General features: G+C 54.5%; 1 protein-coding gene across 4 annotated transcripts in view; it reads right to left on the bottom strand.

Moving 5' to 3' along the window:
- CELSR1 (cadherin EGF LAG seven-pass G-type receptor 1) overlaps nucleotides 1-22,936 on the bottom strand; it is a 138,318-nt gene that overhangs the window by 32,799 nt on the left and 82,583 nt on the right. For all 4 annotated transcript variants that reach the window (XM_066255128.1, XM_066255115.1, XM_066255134.1 and 1 more), the window contains exons 6-10: nucleotides 11,482-11,639; nucleotides 9,930-10,093; nucleotides 8,868-8,993; nucleotides 6,469-6,635; nucleotides 507-692 (exon numbers count right to left, since the gene is read on the bottom strand). In XM_066255128.1, coding sequence (XP_066111225.1) covers nucleotides 507-692; nucleotides 6,469-6,635; nucleotides 8,868-8,993; nucleotides 9,930-10,093; nucleotides 11,482-11,639 — 801 coding nt within the window. The remainder of the gene's footprint in view (nucleotides 1-506; nucleotides 693-6,468; nucleotides 6,636-8,867; nucleotides 8,994-9,929; nucleotides 10,094-11,481; nucleotides 11,640-22,936) is intronic.

Raw genomic sequence — 22,936 nt, 5'->3', positions numbered from 1 at the left:
GTGGAAACACGTGGTTCAGCAAGGGTTCTCAGAGCACGCCGTCTGGATGCCATGTGCCCATCTGGGACGGGCGCACCTCTCTCGTGGCCCTCCGCCTGCTCTGATACTAGGTCTCACAGTTCCTACCTGCATACACCATCCACTCCGAGGGCAGCAGCCTGCGTATCTTTAATCTTTATACCCCAAAGGCACAACATTGAGCACACCGTCCTCACTCACAACAGCTCTGCCAGCAGACATCACTGCTGAAGGCACCAACAGCACATCAGGGGACACGCGGATGAAATCCAGTTCCTGACGCCAGGAGCTGACCATCTCGAAAGGGGATTAGGTATAGAAGCCGGGGACCTCAGTGTAAGGTTGAATATGAGACCCAAACTCAGGGGGGGTTCAGAGCATGTGCCCCCAGGGGCTCTGATGGGTCCTGATACATGGAAGGTTCACTCAGTTTTCCCTCAGACCTGAGGTCGGGGTCTGTTCCAAAGAGGGCACAGGTGTCAACTCACCTGGTCTGTGCCATAGTCCAAGGTCATCACTGCCAGGTACTTGATGTCTTTGCCTTCCTTGGCACTCTTCAGTTCTATCAACAGGTGGTGCCACTCCCCGTCAGTCACTCGTGACCTGGACAGCCTCATGGATGCCACCTCCGAGGGGCTGTGGGACACCTCGAACTGGACATAGCTGTTCAGGATCTGAGGGACAGTGAGAGCCACACAGAGTTACCAGAGGGCACTGTGTTGAAGATGGACTTGAAAGTAAGGCCACTTTTAACTTCCTGTGTTGCTTATAACACTCTTCAGAATTACAGGGGGTCCTCGGATCACAACAATCTTGACATAAGATGTTTCGAGTTTATGATGCTCACTCTCATAAAAACTTTAAAAAACTGGGACGTGAATGTTTTGGCTTACACCGTTGGCGTCGTACTGACAGACTACGTGGGCAGACCAGTTTGGCTGCGCGCAGCGGAGGAGTACACAGTACTCTCTTTTTGTGGCTTAGTTGTGTTCTCATGTTCTAGATTATGATTTTACAACTGTGTTAGGATAGGTAAGTGACTTAGGCGAGGTTGCGTTTAGACGTACACCAAAATTCGGGCTACAACACTCTTAGGAATGGAATTGTGTCGTAACCTGAGGACACCCTGTATGTGTGCTAAGTGTCAAATGCTGACAGAGGTCAAGTACAATAATGCCCAACAGACCGAAGTATTGGGAACAACCTCAGATTCAGGTGACTATTGGGCTCTTATTTTGGATGTAAATGTTACCCTTTATGAGGGAAGACTCAGACCACCATGTTTAAGTTTTGACTAGAAAAACAGAAATCAGCATTGTAACTGGCCTAAACACGTAGCCAGGGTAATGCCAAGATCATGTTTCCCCCCAATGAAGGACTGGGTGATTTGGATCAACCTCCTGCCGAGAACAACTAGGAAAATTAGACCATTGTGAAGCCCACCTGTCTGAAGACACCAGAGTGACTTGAAGCACTGCAGTTAGGGAGCCACAGCCAGGGCAGAAACAGACAGAAAGGGGCGTGGTGCCTCCCCTATGGCCGCCAGCTCTCTAGGCTCATGGGGCTGAGAGGACAAGACCTGCAATTCCAAGTGTGGGAGCCGCTGTCAGGGCCAACATGAGAGACAGTGACACCACCATTCTAGCTTCAGATTCTCTCCACTTTTCCAATGCAATGCCCAGCACTCAATCGAGAATCACCAAGTACCCAAAGAGGCAAGACAATGTGCTTAAAAACCAAGGGAAATAAAAAACAGTGGACACAGACCCTTGGGGAATCCCGGAAACAAAACCACACGCAGAGGTAAGGACAGTTAGCAGGGACAACAAAATGTTCAAGGAAACAGATTCTGGTGGCTGTCAGACTCTTTATTTTTTAGAGATAAATGCTGCATTTCGTGAGATTAGATTTAAACTACCATGACATTTCTCACAGAAATGTCAGAAGATGACACTGTAATTAACCTCCTGTTTAAATATAAGTTCCATCAAGATACAGTAATAACAACAAAATACTACTCCTCAGAGATGATAGTCCTCAGTGATATTTTAACTTTTCTTTTGATGAAAACTGTCCCTTTAGCACGTAACCTATATTTCAACATCTTGTGCAGTGATTCGACTGCCGAAACTGTATGTTACATAAGAACCTATCAACATTCGGCGTAAAGAGAGACATTATTACCACACGGCTATCATGCTTGTGTGTCGAGATGATTCAACACAATAAATGGATAAAAGGGGGGAAAATCCAAAACTACGAATGCACTGCTTTGCAAGAGACACAGGGGCAATGCTGAAAGAAAAGGGACAGGAAGAGATACCTACATCTGAACACCAACCAGAAGAACGCTGTGTAGCTGCAATCAGAGGAGACAAAGTAGATTTTAAGGCAAAAACTAATCACCAGAGACACAGGGGATGTTCATCAAGGTACTAGTCACATTTCCAGGAACGCAATTCGAAATGGGTACAACCTAATAACACAGCCTCACAACCTGCAAAGAAAAAATGGGCAGAACGAAACAGGTAAACCCACACTTGGGCTTGCAGGCGGTTAACTCACCTCTCTCAGGAACTCGACAAGACAGCCAAAAAATAAAAATAAAAACAAAAATCAGTGACAACGTAGGAGACTTGAATGCCTTAGTGAACCAACTTCACTACTCAATGATGTAGAAAGAACACGAAGGAACACGCCTGCACGGCGATTTCAACTACTGTGAACAGTCACAGTACTATGGTTACTGTGTAAGGGCTACACGCTGGGCTGCAAAGCAAGTCTGAATGCCCTTCAGAGGTCTGCCTTCCCGCCAGAAACAGTAACAAAACAATGGACTAGAAAACCCCACCTGTTTGCTCATCTAAAAAGCTACTTTCCTTATACTACCTTATGTGTGGAGGAAGAAATCATGATGAAAACTAGGAAACATTTTAACTGATCATAAAGATAAGGCAACCAATGGAGCATTTTGGATTCTATTCTCAATCGCTCTTAAAACCTTTCCATACTTTGTTTCCTTCTGTCCCACAAGCAGAGGGACTCAACCTGTTTATTTCCCTTGTGTGAGGAGGGACTCAACCTGTTACTCTCCCTTGTCTATCTCTTCACTGTCCTTGCTAACAAAACCCCATAAAAATGATGGTTTGCCTGCACACAAAAGCACTATCTGTAGGATGATCCCAGGACTACGCCAATAACTGCCTACCACCTTAGAGTCTGTCACCGGATTTAGGAGAGGCTTTCCACAATAGCCAGGTTATCCCACTTGACAATGCAGGCAGATTCAGGGCGCCTGGAAGCAATTACCCAAATTGTTTGGGCTGCAGGATGACTATGTCGCCTCTCTGGCCCTGCCATGAAGGTCAAGGAACCCGAAGCTGTTGCCCCATGGATCTCACGGGCTGGCCTGTGGGAGCAGCCTGCCTGCCTTCCGCATACATCACGTAGAAATTAGCCAGGATATTCCTGGCGGGCCCGGCATGACCAGACTTTGGGAACTGCCCAGGGGTGGCTTTCTGGGTGGCCACAGGGGCCTGGAGGATACCCCGCCTCCAAGGTCGTCACTCTTGCCACCCAGCCTTCCACAGGGAGAGGCTGGCCACAGTCCCTGGCAGAAAAAAACAAAAAACTTAATGTTTTGGACTAGCTACCCATAATGTAATTTTTCAAACAATATGGGAGGTCGTAGCTTTCAGGGTTGCTCCTACAGAGAGCAGAGCGTACTTTTTTCCTACAGAGACCCCACTGCCAAATGACAATGTGCAAACTCCAATTCATCACCTGAACCAAGAAGAGCCAATTTAATTTGTTCCAACAGGGAATACCACGGGGGAAAATACCACCCTCAGGGCAGAACCGCGCCTGCCAAGTTTTGGGCCGGGGTTAGCTTCTGGGCTTCCTGGTAAACTTATGTAATGACAAGTTAATAAGGGGAGACCCCAACTGCAATGATCCTGGATGCACATGGGACCCTCAGGACCATCTGACAGGTCGGGTCTGTCTGGAAAATGCTCCTGAGCAGTGACACAGGTGAGGGACACCTGGGGAAGAGAAGGCTGCTGCCAGGGCTGAGCCCCCAGCCCCTGCCCGGACGGGTTAGTCACTCTTCTGAGGCTCGATGAGTCTGGGGCCTGCCAGCCCACAGGGAGCCCTGCCCCCGTTGACCTCCAACAGGGAGCTCACAGTGAGGACTGGGCGGTGCCCTGTTCTCTCCTTCTGTCCCTGCTACATAGAAGTGTTCCCAGATAGATGGTCCACCGGGGCAACCAGAGAGGGTCCTGTGGATGTTGTAGAACACAGGGGATAAGTGACTCAGCGGACCCAGAGCTCAGAGTCTCTAGGCCTTGGTTTCCCTGCACAAAAGAATGAGACTGGAGTGGACTCTCTGGAAGGCCCACCTTACCTCTGACCATCTCTGACGCCAGCACAGCCTGCCCTGGCTGGGAATTAGGTCTGCTCTACACTGGGCAGGACAAGGAGTTCCAGGGAATGAGGCACAGCTTGGTGAAGACATGAGAGTGACAGCAGAGGGGACCAGGGGCAGCTCTGGGAGCACCCGTGCACCTGTGGGGGCTGGTACACCTGCAGCGCCTGTCCTGGGGTGGGAGGTGTGTGTTCAGGTGCAGCCTGGCTCCAAGCAAAGGAGGGGGCTGGTCCACATGATAACTGGACCACTGGCCTGAGGGAGGGAGGGAGGGAGGGAGGGAGGGAGGGAGGGAGGGAGGGAGGAGGGAGGGGGGAGGGAGGAGTGGCAGGCCCAAGTGGAAGGTCATGATGACCTGCACTGTTCCCTGAGATGGAGTACGCCAGGGGCCATCACATCACACATGCAGAGAGGTGCACACGGACACATGCACAAACACGTAAACATGCTTGAAGGAAAGGCTGGAAGAAAGAGAAGAATGACCCAGTGGTGAATCCCTTCAAATCAAGTTGGAGCACCTTGCTCAGACATGGTTCCCAGAGGACACTTGTTGGGGAGGCAAATCGGGTCTAAGACCAGTCTTACATGAACTTCCTAGGAGGAAAACCCCCTGCTGTGATGCCCGGATCAGACCGGGCCCAGAGGTTCAAGGCTTACACGAGAACGTCCTGTGCACTATCACTGCAGACGTGAGGGCATGGGGCCAAGTGCTCGGTGCAGGGCTGGTCGGGCAAGCCTACCACCCGCACCCAGTTCCCTTGCACACCATTGTCTCCTGACTCTCTACAGCTCAATACCCCAGGCTGCCGGCAAGGGTGAGACCGCCCCTGCCCCGCTCACCTGCACTAGAGACAAGGTCCAGGAGGAGGATAGCCCATGAGGACGACCTGGGCATTCCACAAACTAAAGCAACTGTTTCCTCAAATAAAATATCTATGGCGCTGATAAGGTGACACAGAACACTAGGGGACAGATTGAATTAAAGTTATCCTTTACAAGTTTTCAAGAACTCTACTATTTTACTTGATGGTTTTTGTTTGTTTTATTTTACAACAAAATTAAATTTATTCTGACATTAGAAAACTTTGTTACATTTTTTTTTTTTTTGTATTTTTCTGAAGCTCGAAACGGGGAGAGACAGTCAGACAGACTCCCGCATGCGCCCGACCGGGATCCACCCGGCACACCCACCAGGGGGCGATGCTCTGCCCCTCCGGGGCGTCGCTCTGTTGCGACCAGAGCCACTCTAGCGCCTGGGGCAGAGGCCAAGGAGCCATCCCCCGTGTCCGGGCCATCCTTGCTCCAATGGAGCCTCGGCTGCGGGAAGGGAAGAGAGAGACAGAGAGGAAGGAGAGGGGGAGGGGTGGAGAAGCAGATGGGTGCTTCTCCTGTGTGCCCTGGCCGGGAATCAAACCCGGGACTTCTGCACGCCAGGCTGATGCTCCACCAGTGAGCCAACCGGCCAGGGCCTTACTCGATATTTTAAATGAACAGAAAAGACCAAAGCAGTGAAGAGAACACATGGGGAAGGCGGTTAAATTCGCGGGAATATTTTTAGGAAATTTTTAGCTGAACACAGACTCCTGGAAGTAACAATCAAGGGTGGCCTGTCATTTGCACCCAAAGGTGCTCACCACCTCCTCTGTTCCGAATATTGGGAGCCCAGAGCTGCTGTCTAGGACACACTGAGGCCAAGACCTGGGGTGACGGGCCACTGAGTCCACCCAGCCGTCCATGTGCCCTGTCCCCCACATATGAACGAGGTCTGAAAAGCGTCCCCAGGGGGTTGTCGCCGTGCACTGCACTCCTGACACGGCTCCCTGGGGTAAATGGCGCAATTGTACAGCCCCTCAGAAAAGCAGGCTTCCATCTCCTCTTCCCTTCACCGTGGAGAGCCCACCGGGTCGGCGTGGGCCAGTGAAGGGTCAGGGTGCCTTCCATGCGTGATTCCGGGGCAGCGGCGCTGAGCGCCCTGGTTACAGCTCTCAGCCGCACACCTGCCCTGCGGGCTGTCACTCACCCACCTGGAGGAGGAGCCGAGAGGACACGCCCGCTGTGGCCTCCATCAGCACGCCGTCCTCCTTCCTGGTCCGGAACATGAGCCCCAGGTACCAGGGCACGGAGATGGTGATGTCCAGGTCGCTCCAGGACACGACGCTCTCCCCGCTGAAGCGCTGGGGGTGAGGCATGACTGTGGACATAGACACGGACGTCCTGAAGTCAGAGAAGGGTGGGGACGGGTTCCCGGGGATGGGAAGTGGGGTGGAGGGAGAAATCCTGGGCCTTTTTTTCATGCAAGGGCCTGTCTCAGACTTCCGTTTGCACAGCATCTAACTCTTTGAATCCAGAAGCCCACCTCTGGGACACGTGCCACCCTCCTGGGGAGTAGGACTGAGGCCTGGGATTCCCAGCCATGGCCAGGGCACAGCAAGGGGCTCCCAGGCTGGACGGTAGGCAGAGTGGGGCAGCTCAGGATGCCTGGGCTCAGAGGACAGGGTGCTGGGCGGGGGAGGGTCCTGTGAGCCCGGGCGACCTGTCCCAACCCACATCCGGGCGCAGGGGCAGGGGCTCTACAAAGGGCAGTCTCGGAGCTGGTGGGACGGCATGAGCCAGCAGTGAGCACAGCACACGTGTGCCTGCACACCCACCTGGGCCTGCGGCGGACCCACCCCCCGTCACCTGGAGTCTGTGGTGAGTTTCCAACCCTCCGCACACAGGCTCCTGGTGATGGGCCCAGACATGGCAAGGCCACTGGACAGTTGAGGGCTCTCGCTGGTTTGGGAGACCAGAGAGGTGATAACAGCCTCACCCAGGCCGTCACACTTAGAAAAGCGGTGTGTGCCAGACAGACCACAAGGCAGGCATGACGTTGAGTCAGACCAACTTCATCACTACGTCTGGACCTGAGCCTGGTAGTTGGCAGCCCGTGCCCAGGCCTCACCCTGACTCCTCCAGGAACCAGGCCAGTCAGAGGACACGAACACCACAGAGCAGGCCAAGGTAGGGCTGCCATTTGGGCAACAGGCTCACGAGCACTGGGCATCTGTTTCCTGCTCTTATGAACCCAACCCTGGCAGCTGTTTTCTCTGGCACGGCGATAGCTGGACTCACGCCTTCACAACAGGAACTCTGGGGGCACGGGCGGCTACCTGGTGCTGTGTCCACCCAGGCCTGTCACCCCTCCCTGCGGCCTGAGCTTCCTGCCCACGCCGGTCATTTGAGGTTAGGCCTAACCTGCCTACGGGGCTCCAAGGAGACCGGACAACCCGGTGCTCCAAAACAAGGCCTTGAAAGGCGCTGGACACTTTGTGACACAAAGAAGTTGCCCCGGACAAGGACAAGGACGTGACACAATCCCACAGCACATGCCTCCACTCCGTAAGTCATAACCCTGAGCAAGGGGCCCATTGCTGGGACGCGCAAGCCTCTGGCCCTGGCGGAGGGAACGCCACTCCCCCCACACACTGTGCCGGTTCCCACCCACCTCCCGTTCACCCGCTCCTTTGAGAATGTGAGGAAGGCCGTGGACCTGTCATGCTCAGACCCTCAGAGGATCTGCGAGGGGCCCAGGCCGAGGTGAAGAGCCCGTGATGACTCTCACAGACAGCGGCGCCTGGCCTGGAGACAGCACTCGAGCTCAGGACAGGGGCAGGTGCCCATCCTGGTCCCGTGGGCTTGGGGCCAGCAGGTGGCTCCAGGAAAAGACTGCTCAGAGCTCATGAGCACTGGGTGCCCTCAGGGGCTGACCCAGGGAGCACGTCTAAACACACCTGGCCTCAGCCATCCCTGTTGAACTACTTTAGATGTAGAGAGTAGTCATGGCTTTTAAAATGATAAAACTTACTCATGACTGTACTGCTTCAAAGTGAATGAGCGGTTTAAAACCTGCTGGTCTCTAACTGTACTAGACACAGGGTGGGGCTGGGGAAACTGAGCCCTCTCCTCCCCCCCACCCCCCCCCCCACCCCCGTTCCTTCTCACAACACCATCCAGTAAGGAAGCGGCCACCTGGAGAGCCCCTCTGGGGTGGCGAGAGGGGGTGGGGGTGGGGTTCTGGGCCTGGAGAATTGTTCTGTCGGGCCTCAGTGTGAGGGCAGGCTGCAGTCCCAGAAGGTCCAGCCTCGCCCCGCCTTGCTTGCCTGACCTTTACGGGCTCTGGGACTCATGCTGGGCTTGCTCAGACGGGGTGCCGTGTCCTGCACTGTCCCAGACACCCTGTCGTCTCTGTTCAGTTTCACCTACTATGATGCCCCCACGAGCCCCCTCAGCCTCACAACCCAGCCCAGGCCTGTGAGTACTCCCACTTCCCACCAGGACCCACGCCTGGGGACACAGGTGCCCCCAGAGTCTGCCAGTCCGGGCCACTCAGGAGCAATGCCGCCGAGGCCCTGTGGTGGTGGCCACCCCAGTGCCAGGCCCTCACCGTGTTCACAGTTCTTCCCGCCGAAGCGGAGTGGGCACTGGCAGAGATACGTGTTCCACCTGCTCACACAGGTGCCCCCGTTCTGACACCACACCCCTTCGCAGAAGTTCCTCTGAGCAGCACAGCCTGGAAACAGAGTGGAATTGTGATGTGGGGTCTGTTGCTGTTTCCCAACACCGACCCTGCTGTGGGGACACCAACCCTGCCGGGGGGACACCGACCCTGCCGCGGGGACACCGACCCTGCCGGGAGGACACCGACCCTGCCGTGGGGACACCGACCCTGCCGCGGGGACACCGACCCTGCCGGGGGGACACCGACCCTGCCGCGGGGACACCGACCCTGCTGTGGGGACACCGACCCTGCAGGGGGGACACCAACCCTGCTGTGGGGACACCGACCCTGCCGGGGGACACCGACCCTGCCGCGGGGACAGACCCTGCCGCGGGGACACCGGCCCTGCTGTGGGGACACCGACCCTGCCGCGGGGACACCGACCCTGCCGGGGGGACACCGACCCTGCCGCGGGGACAGACCCTGCCGCGGGGACACCGACCACCGACCCTGCTGTGGGGACACCGACCCTGCAGGGGGGACACCGACCCTGCCGCGGGGACACCGACCCTGCCGCGGGGACAGACCCTGCCGCGGGGACACCGGCCCTGCTGTGGGGACACCAACCCTGCTGTGAGGACACCGGCCCTGCTGTGGGGACACCGACCAAGGGCGGCAGCCTCTCCATCAGGGGCAGAACCTAACACTTTAAATGGCAGTGACTCGGCCTTCGGGACACCTTGCCAGCTGGCTAGGTCATCTGGTGCCATGCTTAAGACCCTGGGATTGAGTGCCCCAGGGGTCAGTGGTAGGACAGCCCAGCAGCGCCAACACCACCTCACAATGCAGGACCCCAGTCCCTGAGAGCAGCACGTCCATGAGCCCCAGCTTTGGCTCCCCGCCTGTAGGCCCGAGACTGGATGCACACAGGCTTAGTTCCAGGGAAAGTCACTGCCCTCCCCTGTGTGGCTGCCACAGCCCCGTGACACCCTGGAGGTCATGCCGTACCTGCCCGGGTGCCGTTGTTGGCAATGAAGCTGGCCATGTCCACGTTCCTGCCGTCGATGGACAGGTTCCGCATGCAGCCCACGAACTGGCGGTTGTGCACCGGGAAGTCTTCGGGCAGGTTGGGGACGCCCCCCAGGAGCAGAGGGCCTGTCAGATCCAGGGACCTGGGGAGGCAAAGCCGACCTCTGTGACGGCCAGGCAGTGAGAGGTGGCCACGGGGGCCCTGCCGCTGCTGTAACATGGCATGGCCTCCGCCACCAGGCATACCTGTCACCTTGAACGTCAATGATCAAACAGGGAGCCAGCGAGGCAGGTGGCCAACAGGTCAGAACATAAGGCAGGTCTGACTTCTTTTGCCACAACTGGCTGTCACCCTTCCTGTGCCTCAGTTTCCTCGCTTTTGCATCAGATCCTGACCCACCAGGTGTTTCGGGCTGAAATAGGACATGCAGCACCAATCTGTGGTGCTACCTTCCTCAGGCCTCTAATGACCTTGAAGGAAGGTCACAGCAAACTAGAACCCTGGTTCTGCATGGAGTGGGTGGAGACCTGGTGAAATAGGCGTGTAACTGTCCCAAGCCCACAGCAGGCATTCAGCCTAGATCAGGTTCATCTGATGTGGTTTTCAGAACATCAACTATCTCATCAAAACACAATTAGGGCCTGACCAGGCGGTGGCGCAGTGGATAGAGCGTTGGACTGGGATGCGGAAGGACCCAGGTTCAAGACCCCGGAGTTGCCAGCTTGAGTGTGGGCTCATCTGGCTTGAGCAAAAAGCTCACTAGCATGGACCCAAGGTCACTGGCTCGAGCAGGGGGTTGCTCAGTCTGCTGAAGGCCCACGGTCATGGCACATATGAGAAAGCAATCAATGAACAACTACGGTGTCCCAACGAAAAACTGATGATTGATGCTTCTCATCTCTCTCCGTTCCTGTCTGTCTCTCCCTATCTATCCCTCTATCTGACTCTCTCTCTCTGTCCCTGTAAATAAATAAATAAATAAATAAATAGATTAAAAAAAAAAAAAAACACAATTAGGAATGAATCCAATGAGAACCTTTTGCAGCCAGTATGACAAAGAGAGATACGTGAAGATGCCACAATGCCACGCCAGTGCATCTTGCTCCTGAGTTAGGGTGAGCCCTAAGACATCTCCAATCAGCCAGGTGACACAGCCACCCTGGCCTAGCGGACAGGGTCTACTGACTGACACTTAGTCACAGAGACCTCACTGAATACCGAGTCACAGAGACCAGTGCTTGGTGGGACGAAGCTAGTAGTCCCATGGAGACAGGGCTGGGGACGGTCTCCTGGGTCAGCAAGCCAGCTATCACCACCCTGGGCTGGTCTGGACACTACTTGGGCAGATGCATCTAAAGGGACTTATTCTAGAAGGTTCTAGAAGATGCCCCCCAGTTAAGGGGAGGGAATCTGCCTCTAGCCCAGATCAGGGCTCCCAGAGTGCTCTGCACCAGGGTCCTGCCCCTGGGTGACCCTTTTGGAGCACTGGCCATGGGGGTGGACGCCGGGCCTCTCTTCCTGGACGCTCACTTCTTGGAGCCGCTCTGAGTGCCCTGGGCCGCACAGCTGTAGTTCCCGACGAAGCTGCCAAAGCGCACGGACACGGCCGTGTCACAGTCGTCCACGGTCACCACGGCCACCTTCTCTCCGGATGGCCCATGGGGCAGGCCCAGGCGGCCGATGTTGGGCTGTTGAAGAGAAGGCAGAGGGGGGCATCAGGCTGTTCCCCCACAAGTCCTCGGCAGACTCACTGGCCTCTGCACACACACCCCGCCCACAGAGGGACGGGCACATGGGGGGTGGCATGTGGACATGTGGACAAGGGGACAAGGGGCAGGTGGGGTGGGTGGGGAAGAAGGCGGCCTTGTTCTCAATTAGCCCCTCAAACCAGCTATACGGGGTTTATAATATACTCTAAGTTTATGTCCTTCCCGGAGCCTCAGAATGTGAGCTTATTTGAAACTAGGTGTCTTGCAGATGTAGTTAAGATGAGGTCACATTAAGCCAATGATTGATGGCCTTTTAAGAAGGTAGCCACAGAGACACAGAGTGAGAATGTCATGTGACAACAAAGCAGGGACCAGAGTGATGCTGCCACAAGCCAAGGACACTAAGGATGCTGGGGTCACCAGGAATAGGAAGAGGCAGGAGGGATCCTCCTCTAGAACACTCAGAGGGAGTGCGGCCTTACCAACATCCAAGACCTTGGACTTCAGACCTTCAGCCTAGGAAACAAGCCCCCTGGTTGGTGGGACTCTGCACAGCAACCAACACCTGGGACCTTCCTTCTGAACATCCACTTCTGCCTGTGACTCCAAGTGCCATTTGAACCTTTGTCCACACACCTGACTGGCTCACCCCTCTCTGTGTTCCTAGAGTACAGATATCAGGACACCACTGCCCAGCCCACAGATAGCCCCCATGCCTCCACAAGATGGCTCGGTGCTCCCTGTCCAGGCCAGGAGCCTGTTGACCCCTAGGCGCTCATGGTCACTCCTGGGCCCATGCCTTCCTTTGCCCTTGGAAAGCCCTCTCATAGCCTGTGTTGACCCGAATGCTTACCACCCCTGTGCCCCAGATGAAGTCCCACCTTCCTCCTGGGCTCCTCCCCTGCCCTGGGGCCATCCCCATGGGTCTCACACACAAAATCTCCCCACCCAGGGCTCCTTATATGAATTCCTCTGGAACCAGGGACTTAGGGTGAAACCTACTCACTTCTGGAAAAGGCAGGTTCCCCTCTGGAGGAGCCTGCCGCATGTATCCAATGACTGGGCAGCCCCACCTGTCCCTGGGCACCCTCACCAGTCCCCTAGCCTGCCCCTCAAGGACACCGAGCACATCCACCCAGGCAGACTCCTTGAAGCAGGAGGCGTGGAGCCAGCGCATGCCAGCCACATAATGTGGACCAGTCTCAGAGTTCCAGAAATGTGGCCAGCAGCCAGAGCGCAGGCTCAGGGCCAGGTCAGGCACTCCGCTCCCCTCCCCATCCGTACAACCTGGAATACCAAACCTGCAGCCTGGAGGTGACCTGATGGCTCACCCAGGTGACACTAGGTAAGTGCCACAGGCCTCACCATTGGCACACGACGCACAGCTGCCCCTCCCCCACCACAGAGAGAACAGGCTAGAGTGGTAGCCTTCCCACCACTCCCCAAAACAGCAGGCTCCGTGACTCCACTTGGTAGCTCTGGGGTCAGACTGAGTTTAGAACACGATGTGATTTTATGCTTTTTTTTTTTAATTCAATGAGAAGAGGGAAGGCTGACAGACCCCCATATGCATCCTGACCAGGATCCACCTGGCAAGGCCACTAGGGGGTGATGCTCTGCCCATCTGGGGTGTTGCTCTGTTGCTCGACAACCAAGCTCTTCTTAGCACCTGAGATGGAGCCCATGGAGCCATCCTCAGCGCCTGGGGCCAACTCACTCCAGTCAACCCATGGCTGCAGGAGGAGGAGAGAGAGAGAGAGAGACAGAGAGACAGAGAGAGAAGCAAGAGTGAGAGAGGTGGAGAAGCAGATGGGTGTTTCTCCTGTGTGCCTGACCAGGAATTGAAACTGGGACATTCACATGCGGGCCAACCAGCCCAGCCTTATGCTTTTTTGTAATAATATTGGATACAGGTAGTTTTAAAAACAGAATATAAATAAATCATCCTCAGTGCCTTTTATCAGGGAAGTAGTTATACAGTTCATTCCAAAAAGAAAGATGTGTCCATTTGTTTGAGGACACTGGGCGAGAAGCTAAGACATGGAGTTTCTGGTCATAGGAGCTCAGCTGGGTTATGTGACTTGAGCCTCATTCACCCTGGAGCACCCCCTGGGGCTATGCAGGGCACAGTCTGCACCACTGGACGCACCCAGCACCACTGGACGCACCCTGCACCACTGGACGCACCCATGACCACTGGACGCACCCTGCACCACTGGACGCACCCTGCACCACTGGACGCACCCAGCACCACTGGACGCACCCTGCACCACTGGACGCACCCAGCACCACTGGACGCACCCTGCACCACTGGACGCACCCAGCACCACTGGACGCACCCTGTACCACTGGACGCACCCTGTACCACTGGACGCACCCAGCACCACTGGACGCACCCTGCACCACTGGACGTACCCAGCACCACTGGCCACACCCTGCACCACTGGATGCACCCAGCTCCACTGGACGCACCCAGCTCCACTGGACGCACCCTGCACCACTGGACGCACCCAGCACCACTGGACGCACCCAGCTCCACTGGACGCACCCAGCACCACTGGACGCACCCAGCTCCACTGGACGCACCCAGCACCACTGGACGCACCCTGCACCACTGGACACACCCAGCACCACTGGACATGGGACTCCAGCTGAGCCTCTACTCCCCTTTGGCTGACCATCTGACCTGGACACGGCCACCACAGTCTCTCAGTTTCTCTACCAGATAAGGGTTTCATACTATAACACCTGTTCTTTCTGTGTTACAGGGACTTTGAGGGTGACGTCAACAGGAGTCCCCAGTGAACCCTTCTTAGATGAATCCAAGGGAAGCTTTTACCACACCCCCCTGGCCTCCCAGCTCATGGACAATCTTTCTTATTTTCTTTTATGTCAGTGAATGAGATCACAAGGCCTGCTAAGCTGTATCCTTAGAGACATTACCTTCGGTTAAGCAACAGTTAGGTGAGAACAAAAAATAACCTGTTTTCTCGCTCTGTGACAGCAGCCCACTTTGGAAAACATGGACAGTGCCTATTACTGGGTGCCTAAGTGTTAGGTGCGATCCCAGGAAAGAACCGTCCCCAAGCTGCGCGAACCCCGTATTTTCTCTACAACTTATAATTTAGATTTTTGGGATGGGTGTGAGACTTCCCAGGGAGGGATGTAAACAGCATTTACACTTGGGAAGCTTTCATGAAACGAAGCTGCTGTTTATAAAACTGCACTTGTTGTAAATTGTTGCTCGTAATCAGCGGGCTCAGAGCGGTGGATTCAGGCAAAAACAGCCAAGAAAAAAACCAGGAGCAAGAGAAACAAGATCAACCCTTGAATTTGGAGCAGCACTGGCCCCCTGTTTAGACAGACTTCAGAGCCAGCGTTACTAATCTAACCAGAGAGCTTCTAGGGAAACAAACCATCTCTGATAGACAGTGCCCAGCGCCGGTCTCTTCATTCCCACTCCCAGATTCACCACTGTTTGGTCTAAAGTGCTGGCCCTTTCAGCCATAGAACCATATATTCTCAGCTCAAGATCAGAAATTAATAAAATGAACAAAGTAAGAAGAATAGAGACAGACTCATAGATGAGAGCAGGCTGACAGCTGTCAGGGTGGGGGGATGGTACTGGGGTGGGGGAGGATTGAGCAAAAAAGGACAAAAAAAAAAAAAAAAAAAGGAAAAATCACAGGGACACAGAGTAGTGACTGCCGGGGGGAGGCATGGAGGGGGTCTGGGGCGATGAATGGTGATGGGCTGAGGGGTCACTTGACTTGAGGAGTGAACACACAATACGGTGTACAGAGATGTATGTGTTACAGACTTGGGCACCTAAAGCCTGTATAATTATGTTATAATGTTAATAAAATTCAATTTAAAGTGGCAAAAAAGGCCCTGGCCGGTTGGCTCAGCGGTAGAGCGTCAGCCTGGTGTGCGGGAGACCCGGGTTCGATTCCCGGTCAGGGCACATAGGAGAAGCGCCCATTTGCTTCTCCACCACCCCCCCCCCCTTCCTCTCTGTCTCTCTCTTCCCCTCCCGCAGCCAAGGCTCCATTGGAGCAAGGATGGCCCGGGCACTGGGGATGGCTCCTTGGCCTCTGCCCCAGGCGCTGGAGTGGCTCTGGTTGCGGCAGAGTGACCCCCCCCCCCCGGAGGGGCAGAGCATCGCCCCCTGGTGGGCAGAGCGTCGCCCCCTGGTGGGCGTGCCGGGTGGATCCCGGTCGGGCGCATGTGGGAGTCTGTCTGACTGTCTCTCCCCGTTTCCAGCTTCAGAAAAATACAAAAAAAAGAAAAAAAAAAGAAAAAAAAATAAAGTGGCAAAAAATAAAAATGAAATAAAAAACCAGAACAGAAAGGACCCGCAAGAGAGATGCACAGTGACGCCGGGCAGCAGCCACGACATCTGAGGGCCTGCTCCCTGCTCCACAGGGCACCCTGCTGCCACACCCCTTCTCCTGCTGCTCCAGAACCAGCAGCTTGAGGCAGTCGGCTTAACCCACATGTCGCGTCACCAAGGGGACACCAAGGACGTGGGCCACAGGGAAACACTGCTGCAGGTGACTCAAGGTGCAGGGATGCGGTTCCTCACAGAGTTCCCACATGACCCAGCAATTCTACTCACAGGATCAGCCCATGAGAAATAAAGACAGGGACTCAAACAAAAACTTGTTCACCCCTGGCCAGTTGGCTCAGTGGCAGAGCGTCGGCCTGGCGTGCAGAAGTCCCGGGTTCAATTCCCGGCCAGGGCACACAGGAGAAGCGCCCATCTGCTTCTCCACCCCTCCCCCTCTCCTTCCTCTCTGTCTCTCTCTTCCCCTCCCGCAGCCAAGGCTCCATTGGAGCAAAGATGGCCCGGGCGCTGGGGATGGCTCCTTGGCCTCTGCCCCAGGCACTAGAGTGGCTCTGGTCGCAACAGAGCGACGCCCCGGAGGGGCAGAGCATCGCCCCCTGGTGGGCAGAGCGTCGCCCCCTGGTGGGCGTGCCGGGTGGATCCCAGTTGGGCGCATGCAGGAGTCTGTCTGACTGTCTCTCCCCGTTTCCAGCTTCAGAAAAATACAAAAAAAAAAAAAAAACACAAAGAAAACTTGTTCACAAAGGTTCCCGATAGCTAAAAGGTAAAACCTCCTAAATGTCCATCAACAGATGAACAGATAAACAAACTGTGTTATGTTTAATTGATGGAATATTACTCACCCATGAAAAGAAACAAAATACAGATACCTGCCACAATGTACATGAGCCTGCAAAACATTATGTTCAGTGAAAGAAGCCTGTCACAAAAGGTCACACATTGTATATATAATTCAAATTATATGAAGTGTTCAGGACAGGCAAATGCATAGATGAAAAGTAGACCATTGGTTTCCAGGGCTGGGGGACTTTGGGAGTGACTGCTAATGGGGACAGAGTTCATTTTAGGGTGAAGACATATTTTAGACCTCAATAGAAGTGGTGGTTGCACCATATTGTGAACATACTAAATGGCATTCAATTGTGCACTTTAAATGGTTGATTTTATGTGATATAAATTTCACAATAAGAAAGCTGTCTGGATGGGCATCTATCTGCCCTTCACACTCCTGGGGCCACTCTGTACCTGGATAACCTCTGGGAACTCCTCCCCCACTTATAGCTGTAAAATGGGTGGGGGATATATATAATATGTAGCCTTCCTATCATGAATGTCACAATAATAAAATGCCATAGAAGCAGTGAAAGTCTTCCGTTGGGGTCGAGAGGTGTGATGGGCTCACACGGGCATTGTGACTCGGAATGGGGAGGAGAAACGAAGCCACCAGCGGGTGTGTGTGATCTGGGTTCAGGTCATCAGTTTTTATCAAGGGACAACAGCTCATCCCATGCTGTTCAGCCAGCATGGAGGGTGACGATCCAGTGGGAAAGGACTCAGGACAGGGCAAAAGCACCTAGCCGATGTTCACGTGTCTACCTCTCACATTTGAGAAGAAGACAGTGGCTGAAGCTGCTGATTGGGAGCACTGAGGACGAGGCTTGGTGCCTGCCAGCCAATGAGAAAGCTTGTAGCTTTGCTGGCATGGAGATGAGGGAGGTGCAAAGAATAAAGAGGAAGACATATCATTTCCAAGATGAGTCTTTAAAGTTTGCCCCCCCACACACACACACACATAAAGGCACTGGCCAGTTGGCTTAGTGGTAGAGCATTGGCCTGGCATGTGGAAGCCCTGGGTTCAATTCCCAGTCAGGAACACAGGAGAAGTGACCATCTGCCTCTCCCCTCCCCCTTCCCTTTCTCTCTCTCTCTCCCCCTCCCGAAGCCATGGCTCAATTGGTTTGAGCACATTGGCCCCAGGCGCTGAGGATGGCTCCATAGAACCTCTGCCTCAGGCACTTAGAAAGCTCAGTTGGGAGCATGACTTCAGATGAGGGTTGCCAGGTGAATCTCGGTCCAGGCACATGCAGGAGTCAGTCTCTCTATCTCCCTTCCTCTCACTTGGAAAAGAATTAAAAAATTAAAAAAATAAAGTTTGCTGCACACTTGCTTGACAGAAAGACAGTGTGGCAATATAAGTGTATTTTCACAATTCTCACATTAGAAGAGTACCAGGCATAGGACAGGTGGAAGCCAGGGCCCTGCATTGTCCCTCCTGGGGCAGCCAGCCAAGTCCCTGGGACCCTGTCCCAGCCCTGTAGCAGCCAAACCAGGACACTCAAGGGCCACGCAGGCACAAGGTATGCAAACAGGAAATTAAAGATAGACAGAGGGTGCGGTCTGCACACTCCAGGTTCACAGGCAGATGGAACTGGGCCACGGAGGGCAGACCCACCACGCTCACCCCTGCCACCATCTCAGAAATATCTAACGGCTACCGTGCACATCAGGGGGGGACCAGAAAGCAACAAACTTGGCAAATCTGTGCAGATCTGGGTTCCTGATTCTTGGCCAATCAGCCAGAAGTCATCACTTGGGGGAGGGGGAGCCCGTCCCTTTCTCCTTTTCTTCCCTCTGTGCAGGCCCGCCCGTGTGCTTCCATTTAGATGTTCTAAAGCAGCCCGCAGGATTTTTGTGCACAAAAGCATTTGGTCTTTACAACGTGCTCACATTTCTTCAGCCTTTTAACCTGTTGCAGACAATCCCTCCTGGGGAGGCTGATGGGGGTTCGATTTCAAATGCTGGGTGCAGTGGGTGGAGGGGTGGGGATGACTCGAAACCAGATACCAGGAGGGCCAAGGCTTGGGACACAAATGGATTCGTGCTCTATGTCAGAAATGGTTAACTGAATTTCATATCAAAGAATTCACAGATGGCTGGACCGTAGGAATGTCATGAAGAGTCAAAATACAGCCCTGAGCATGTACCAAGGAGCAGCTTCTTACGGTGAGGCGCAGCCCTGGCGTGTGGGCATGCTGAGCCTAGCCCACCGGGCACAGCCACACCGAGGAACGTGGGTGAGACCCGGCTGGTCCTAGCACAGGGTGCCAGCACCCCCAGAAGCAAGCATGACCATTTCTCTGAAGCTACTTCATGGACAGGGTCACACAGGGAGAACAACCAGACACACATACACATGCGCATGCACACTTCCAGGATCCAAATGGAATTCCTAAGAAGCCTCCAACAGGCCTCGCCAGAACTCAGAACGCCTCCCAGAGCCCACAGGTGGGCCTGGGAGGAGCTCCCACACTGGTAGGCAGGTAACAGGGCATGTGGTCTAGGGAGACAACTCTCTGAGCCTTAGCTTCCCCACCTGTAACACACAGGACACCCCCCACTCTCTGGGTCAGGCCTCCACACGGGTGCTTTGGGCCCCATGACATTAATGCGTTCACCACCCCCAACACTACCCAGGGAAGGGGCAGAGCAGGAATGTAGGAAGACAGGTTAAGGGACATGGCAGATTTACACCTGCCAACACCTCGCCCCTTTAAATTCTCATCAAGGATTTTTCTCATCTCTACTTACCTTGCATCCCTCCCCCCAACCCTACACATACATACACACACACACACACACACACACACACACACACACACACACATTCCTGCTGCAGGGACCTTACCTGCCCACTCACAGTAATGCTAGGGCCCAGGACAGCTCAGCCACGCTGAGACACAATGAACAGACACCATGTCTGGTCCACCTGCACCCCATATCTGCCACACGGTAAGACCTATGCTGATGACCAGCTTCTCCAAGGCCGTGAAGGTGGCCAGACGTCAGGCCTAGAGGCAGAACTAAGACTCAGTTCCCTGGTCTACCTCACTCACGTCTGCAGTGGGATGCTTAGGGCCTGTTTTTTTTTAAATGTACAAATGGCTGTTCTCCCTGCATTTCTGCTATCTTATTATTTTCCTATGTTAAAAAGTACAATTTCTTTTTACATCTTTAAAGAAAAAAAAGAGCCACCAGCAGCTCGACATGACTGCGTCTTCATGAGGTCACGGTTGTTCTCAGACACGGGTATAGGGTGACCTGCAGCGTCTGGTCATTCGTTGGCCCAAATATCGCAGAAAATACCGGATTAGGCCAACAAACTCTTCTCATTGGGGAAGCAGTCAAAGGGGATTTCCTACAAAGGTCAGAACCAACTGGTCACCTTGGAGTTTCTTTAACTTCAAAGCTGTTTAATCTAAATTCACTGACAATTCTGGCCACAGATAAAGAAGGGGCTCGGTGGTTTCTGACCAACGGACGATATGCTCAGACATGGAAGACCAGAGGGCTGGACGTCAGAGCTCTGTCCACGCTGCCTGTGTGCCCAGCACGGTGTGTGCACAAGCATCTCCTGGGCCACAGTGATTTCCGATCTCTGTGGGGACTTCTGTTTGAATACGAACTGCTGGGGCATGGTGCCAACCCCCCACTGGGTCCGGCCCTTCACCAGACACAAGCTCCGGGGCCGGGCTGAGCTGAGAGAGGGAGTCAGGGGCCTCCCTGCCACAGTCCCTGCTAGGCCTGGCCATCAGGGGCCTCAACTTTTCCGGGAACTGGGGAATTCACATCCATCAATGCATGAAGGTCTCAAAATCAGGGTTTCTTATGTTTAAACAGCACCTGCTTGGAAAGCTGGGAAACACAGTCCTTCCCTCAGAGACTTTGCTGTTGGTCGGCATAAACTGGGGGACCTTGGGCACCTCAACAGAAGCTCATGTCCCTTCACAAGGGGGAATCTATAACTATTGCCTATTTTGAACTCGACAGGAGGCAGGGGAGGAGCACCTAAGCAGCAGCCCACTGGGGTCCCCCACACAGGCACAGGGACCTGGTACCTGAGACAGGCTCCTGGGGCTCAGAGATGGGCTCCAGGCTGAGTCCACACTGTCCCAGGAGAAGAAGGACAGATTGCTTTGGGCAATGACAACATCACTTTGGGCCATGAGGACCTCAGGACATCTTTCCACAAAGCCTCCTTGGACGAAGAGAGAAAAGCTTACAGGGGATGAGCACACTCATAGCCTCACACACGCATTCGCATGCACACGCACACACACATGCTCCTGCAATGCCCCAGCCTGCTCTGCTGGGATCCTCACAGGCCTCTCTGTGTCCCCAGTCTGGACAGCAGCAGAGACCCCAGGACCCTGCAGATTCCAGGGCCTGCCCATCGCCTCTACTTCCTTCCGACCAGCTTCCCCATCCGTAGGCCACAAGGGTGACATCTAGGAATTAGGTGAAACTGGCAGGGTGTGGGGTGATGTGGCGCTGAGTTGGTTGGGAGAAAGCACGGAGGAGACCGAGGGGAAGGTGGGGAGGCACAGTCTCAGCAGGGGGCACATGAAGCCAGCACACAGGGTGGGTAAGAGCTGCCTGGCCCCCTGGCCTCACTCTGTGCCTCGGCTCCCTCCAAGGGCAGACATGAGGACCTCAATCAGCAAGAGTCCTTGTCCCGGAGTGGGGACAGAGGGTGGAATGGCAGAGAGCCTGGGGAGGGGGGGGGGAGCCGGGCTGCCTTTCATATCTGAGCATTAAAGGAAAGTGAAAGGGGCCGCTGGGAAAGGATGGGGGTGCAAGATGGCGGCGGGGGGAGGGGCAGAGGTCAACGGCTGCCCCTGGCCTGCGGGACTTTCCATGAAAGGTGTGGACACAAAGGCCCAGGGTGGGGCTTTGTTGGTCGCTGGGAAGAACTGTTTCCATAGCAGGTGACTTTCTACCATCTGACAAGGCCGTGTTTTGGAAAGGAAGCAGGCGACCCTGTTCCAGCTCCTGGGCTGGGTGCCCCTCATCCACCGGGTGCCAGTTTGGACCCCAACAGAGGCTCAGTTTCACTGGAGGCAAACAGTACCCTCTGACCCCACGGGTCAAGGGAAACCCACCGGTTTGGCAGCATTGATATTCATACTTATCGACCGCCTACTGGGCAGACAGACACAACAGAGACCATTCCCATGTTCCCATCCGGAGAATCTAGCCTTGTAAGCAGGAAACAGCAGCTGGAGAGAAACAGAGCAATTCACTGTCCCCGCTGGGGGCTCAGCTGGGACAGGTGTCCCCACACACTCTTCTGAGAACAGTGTCCACTCCGCAAATGTTGGTGGAAGGAGCAAAGCCAGACAGCGAGACCCTGGGGCCGACAAGGGGACAACGTGCCTGCCTGGCCCTCCCCTGAACCATAGAAGTTTCCACGTTCTTGGCAAAAGTGCACCTCAACTTTAGAAACATTGAGCTTCCTCATCTTGTACATTCTTTAAGCCAGATGATTTTTTTTCCCCAACAGGAAGTTTAAAAGAAGAAATAAAAAATGGCTCATAATCCCATCACCCAGATGACTCTGTCGTGTCCTTCAGCAAGAGAACACAGGAAACATGTAAAACAACGCGGAAAAGTATAAAATGAACACAAAGGCCTCCTCTTTTCTCACCAGCGACCCACCTGGTGGGAGATCGTTTAAACAGGAGCCTCAATAACGAACGCCTCCTATCACAGAACTAGGAGGGATAATAATCATCTGATGTTTTCAGACAACACGCTCTGGGGGCTATTGATGACCTAGCCAACACTATCAGACACTTGTTGTAGATGGATTTGTTTTTGAGGGGAGGGTACTCTTCAGATAAAAAAAAAATGCAGCCCTGGCCGGTTGGCTCAGCGGTAGAGCGTCGGCCTAGCGTGCGGAGGACCCGGGTTCGATTCCCGGCCAGGGCACACAGGAGAAGCGCCCATTTGCTTCTCCACCCCTCCGCCGCGCTTTCCTCTCTGTCTCTCTCTTCCCCTCCCGCAGCCAAGGCTCCATTGGAGCAAAAATGGCCCGGGCGCTGGGGATGGCTCTGTGGCCTCTGCCTCAGGCGCTAGAGTGGCTCTGGTC

This window comes from Saccopteryx bilineata, chromosome 1 (assembly GCF_036850765.1).
Source record: "Saccopteryx bilineata isolate mSacBil1 chromosome 1, mSacBil1_pri_phased_curated, whole genome shotgun sequence".
NCBI lineage: Eukaryota > Metazoa > Chordata > Mammalia > Chiroptera > Emballonuridae > Saccopteryx > Saccopteryx bilineata.
Note: the sequence above shows the minus strand (reverse complement) of the source record. Positions and strands in the feature narration are given on the sequence as shown.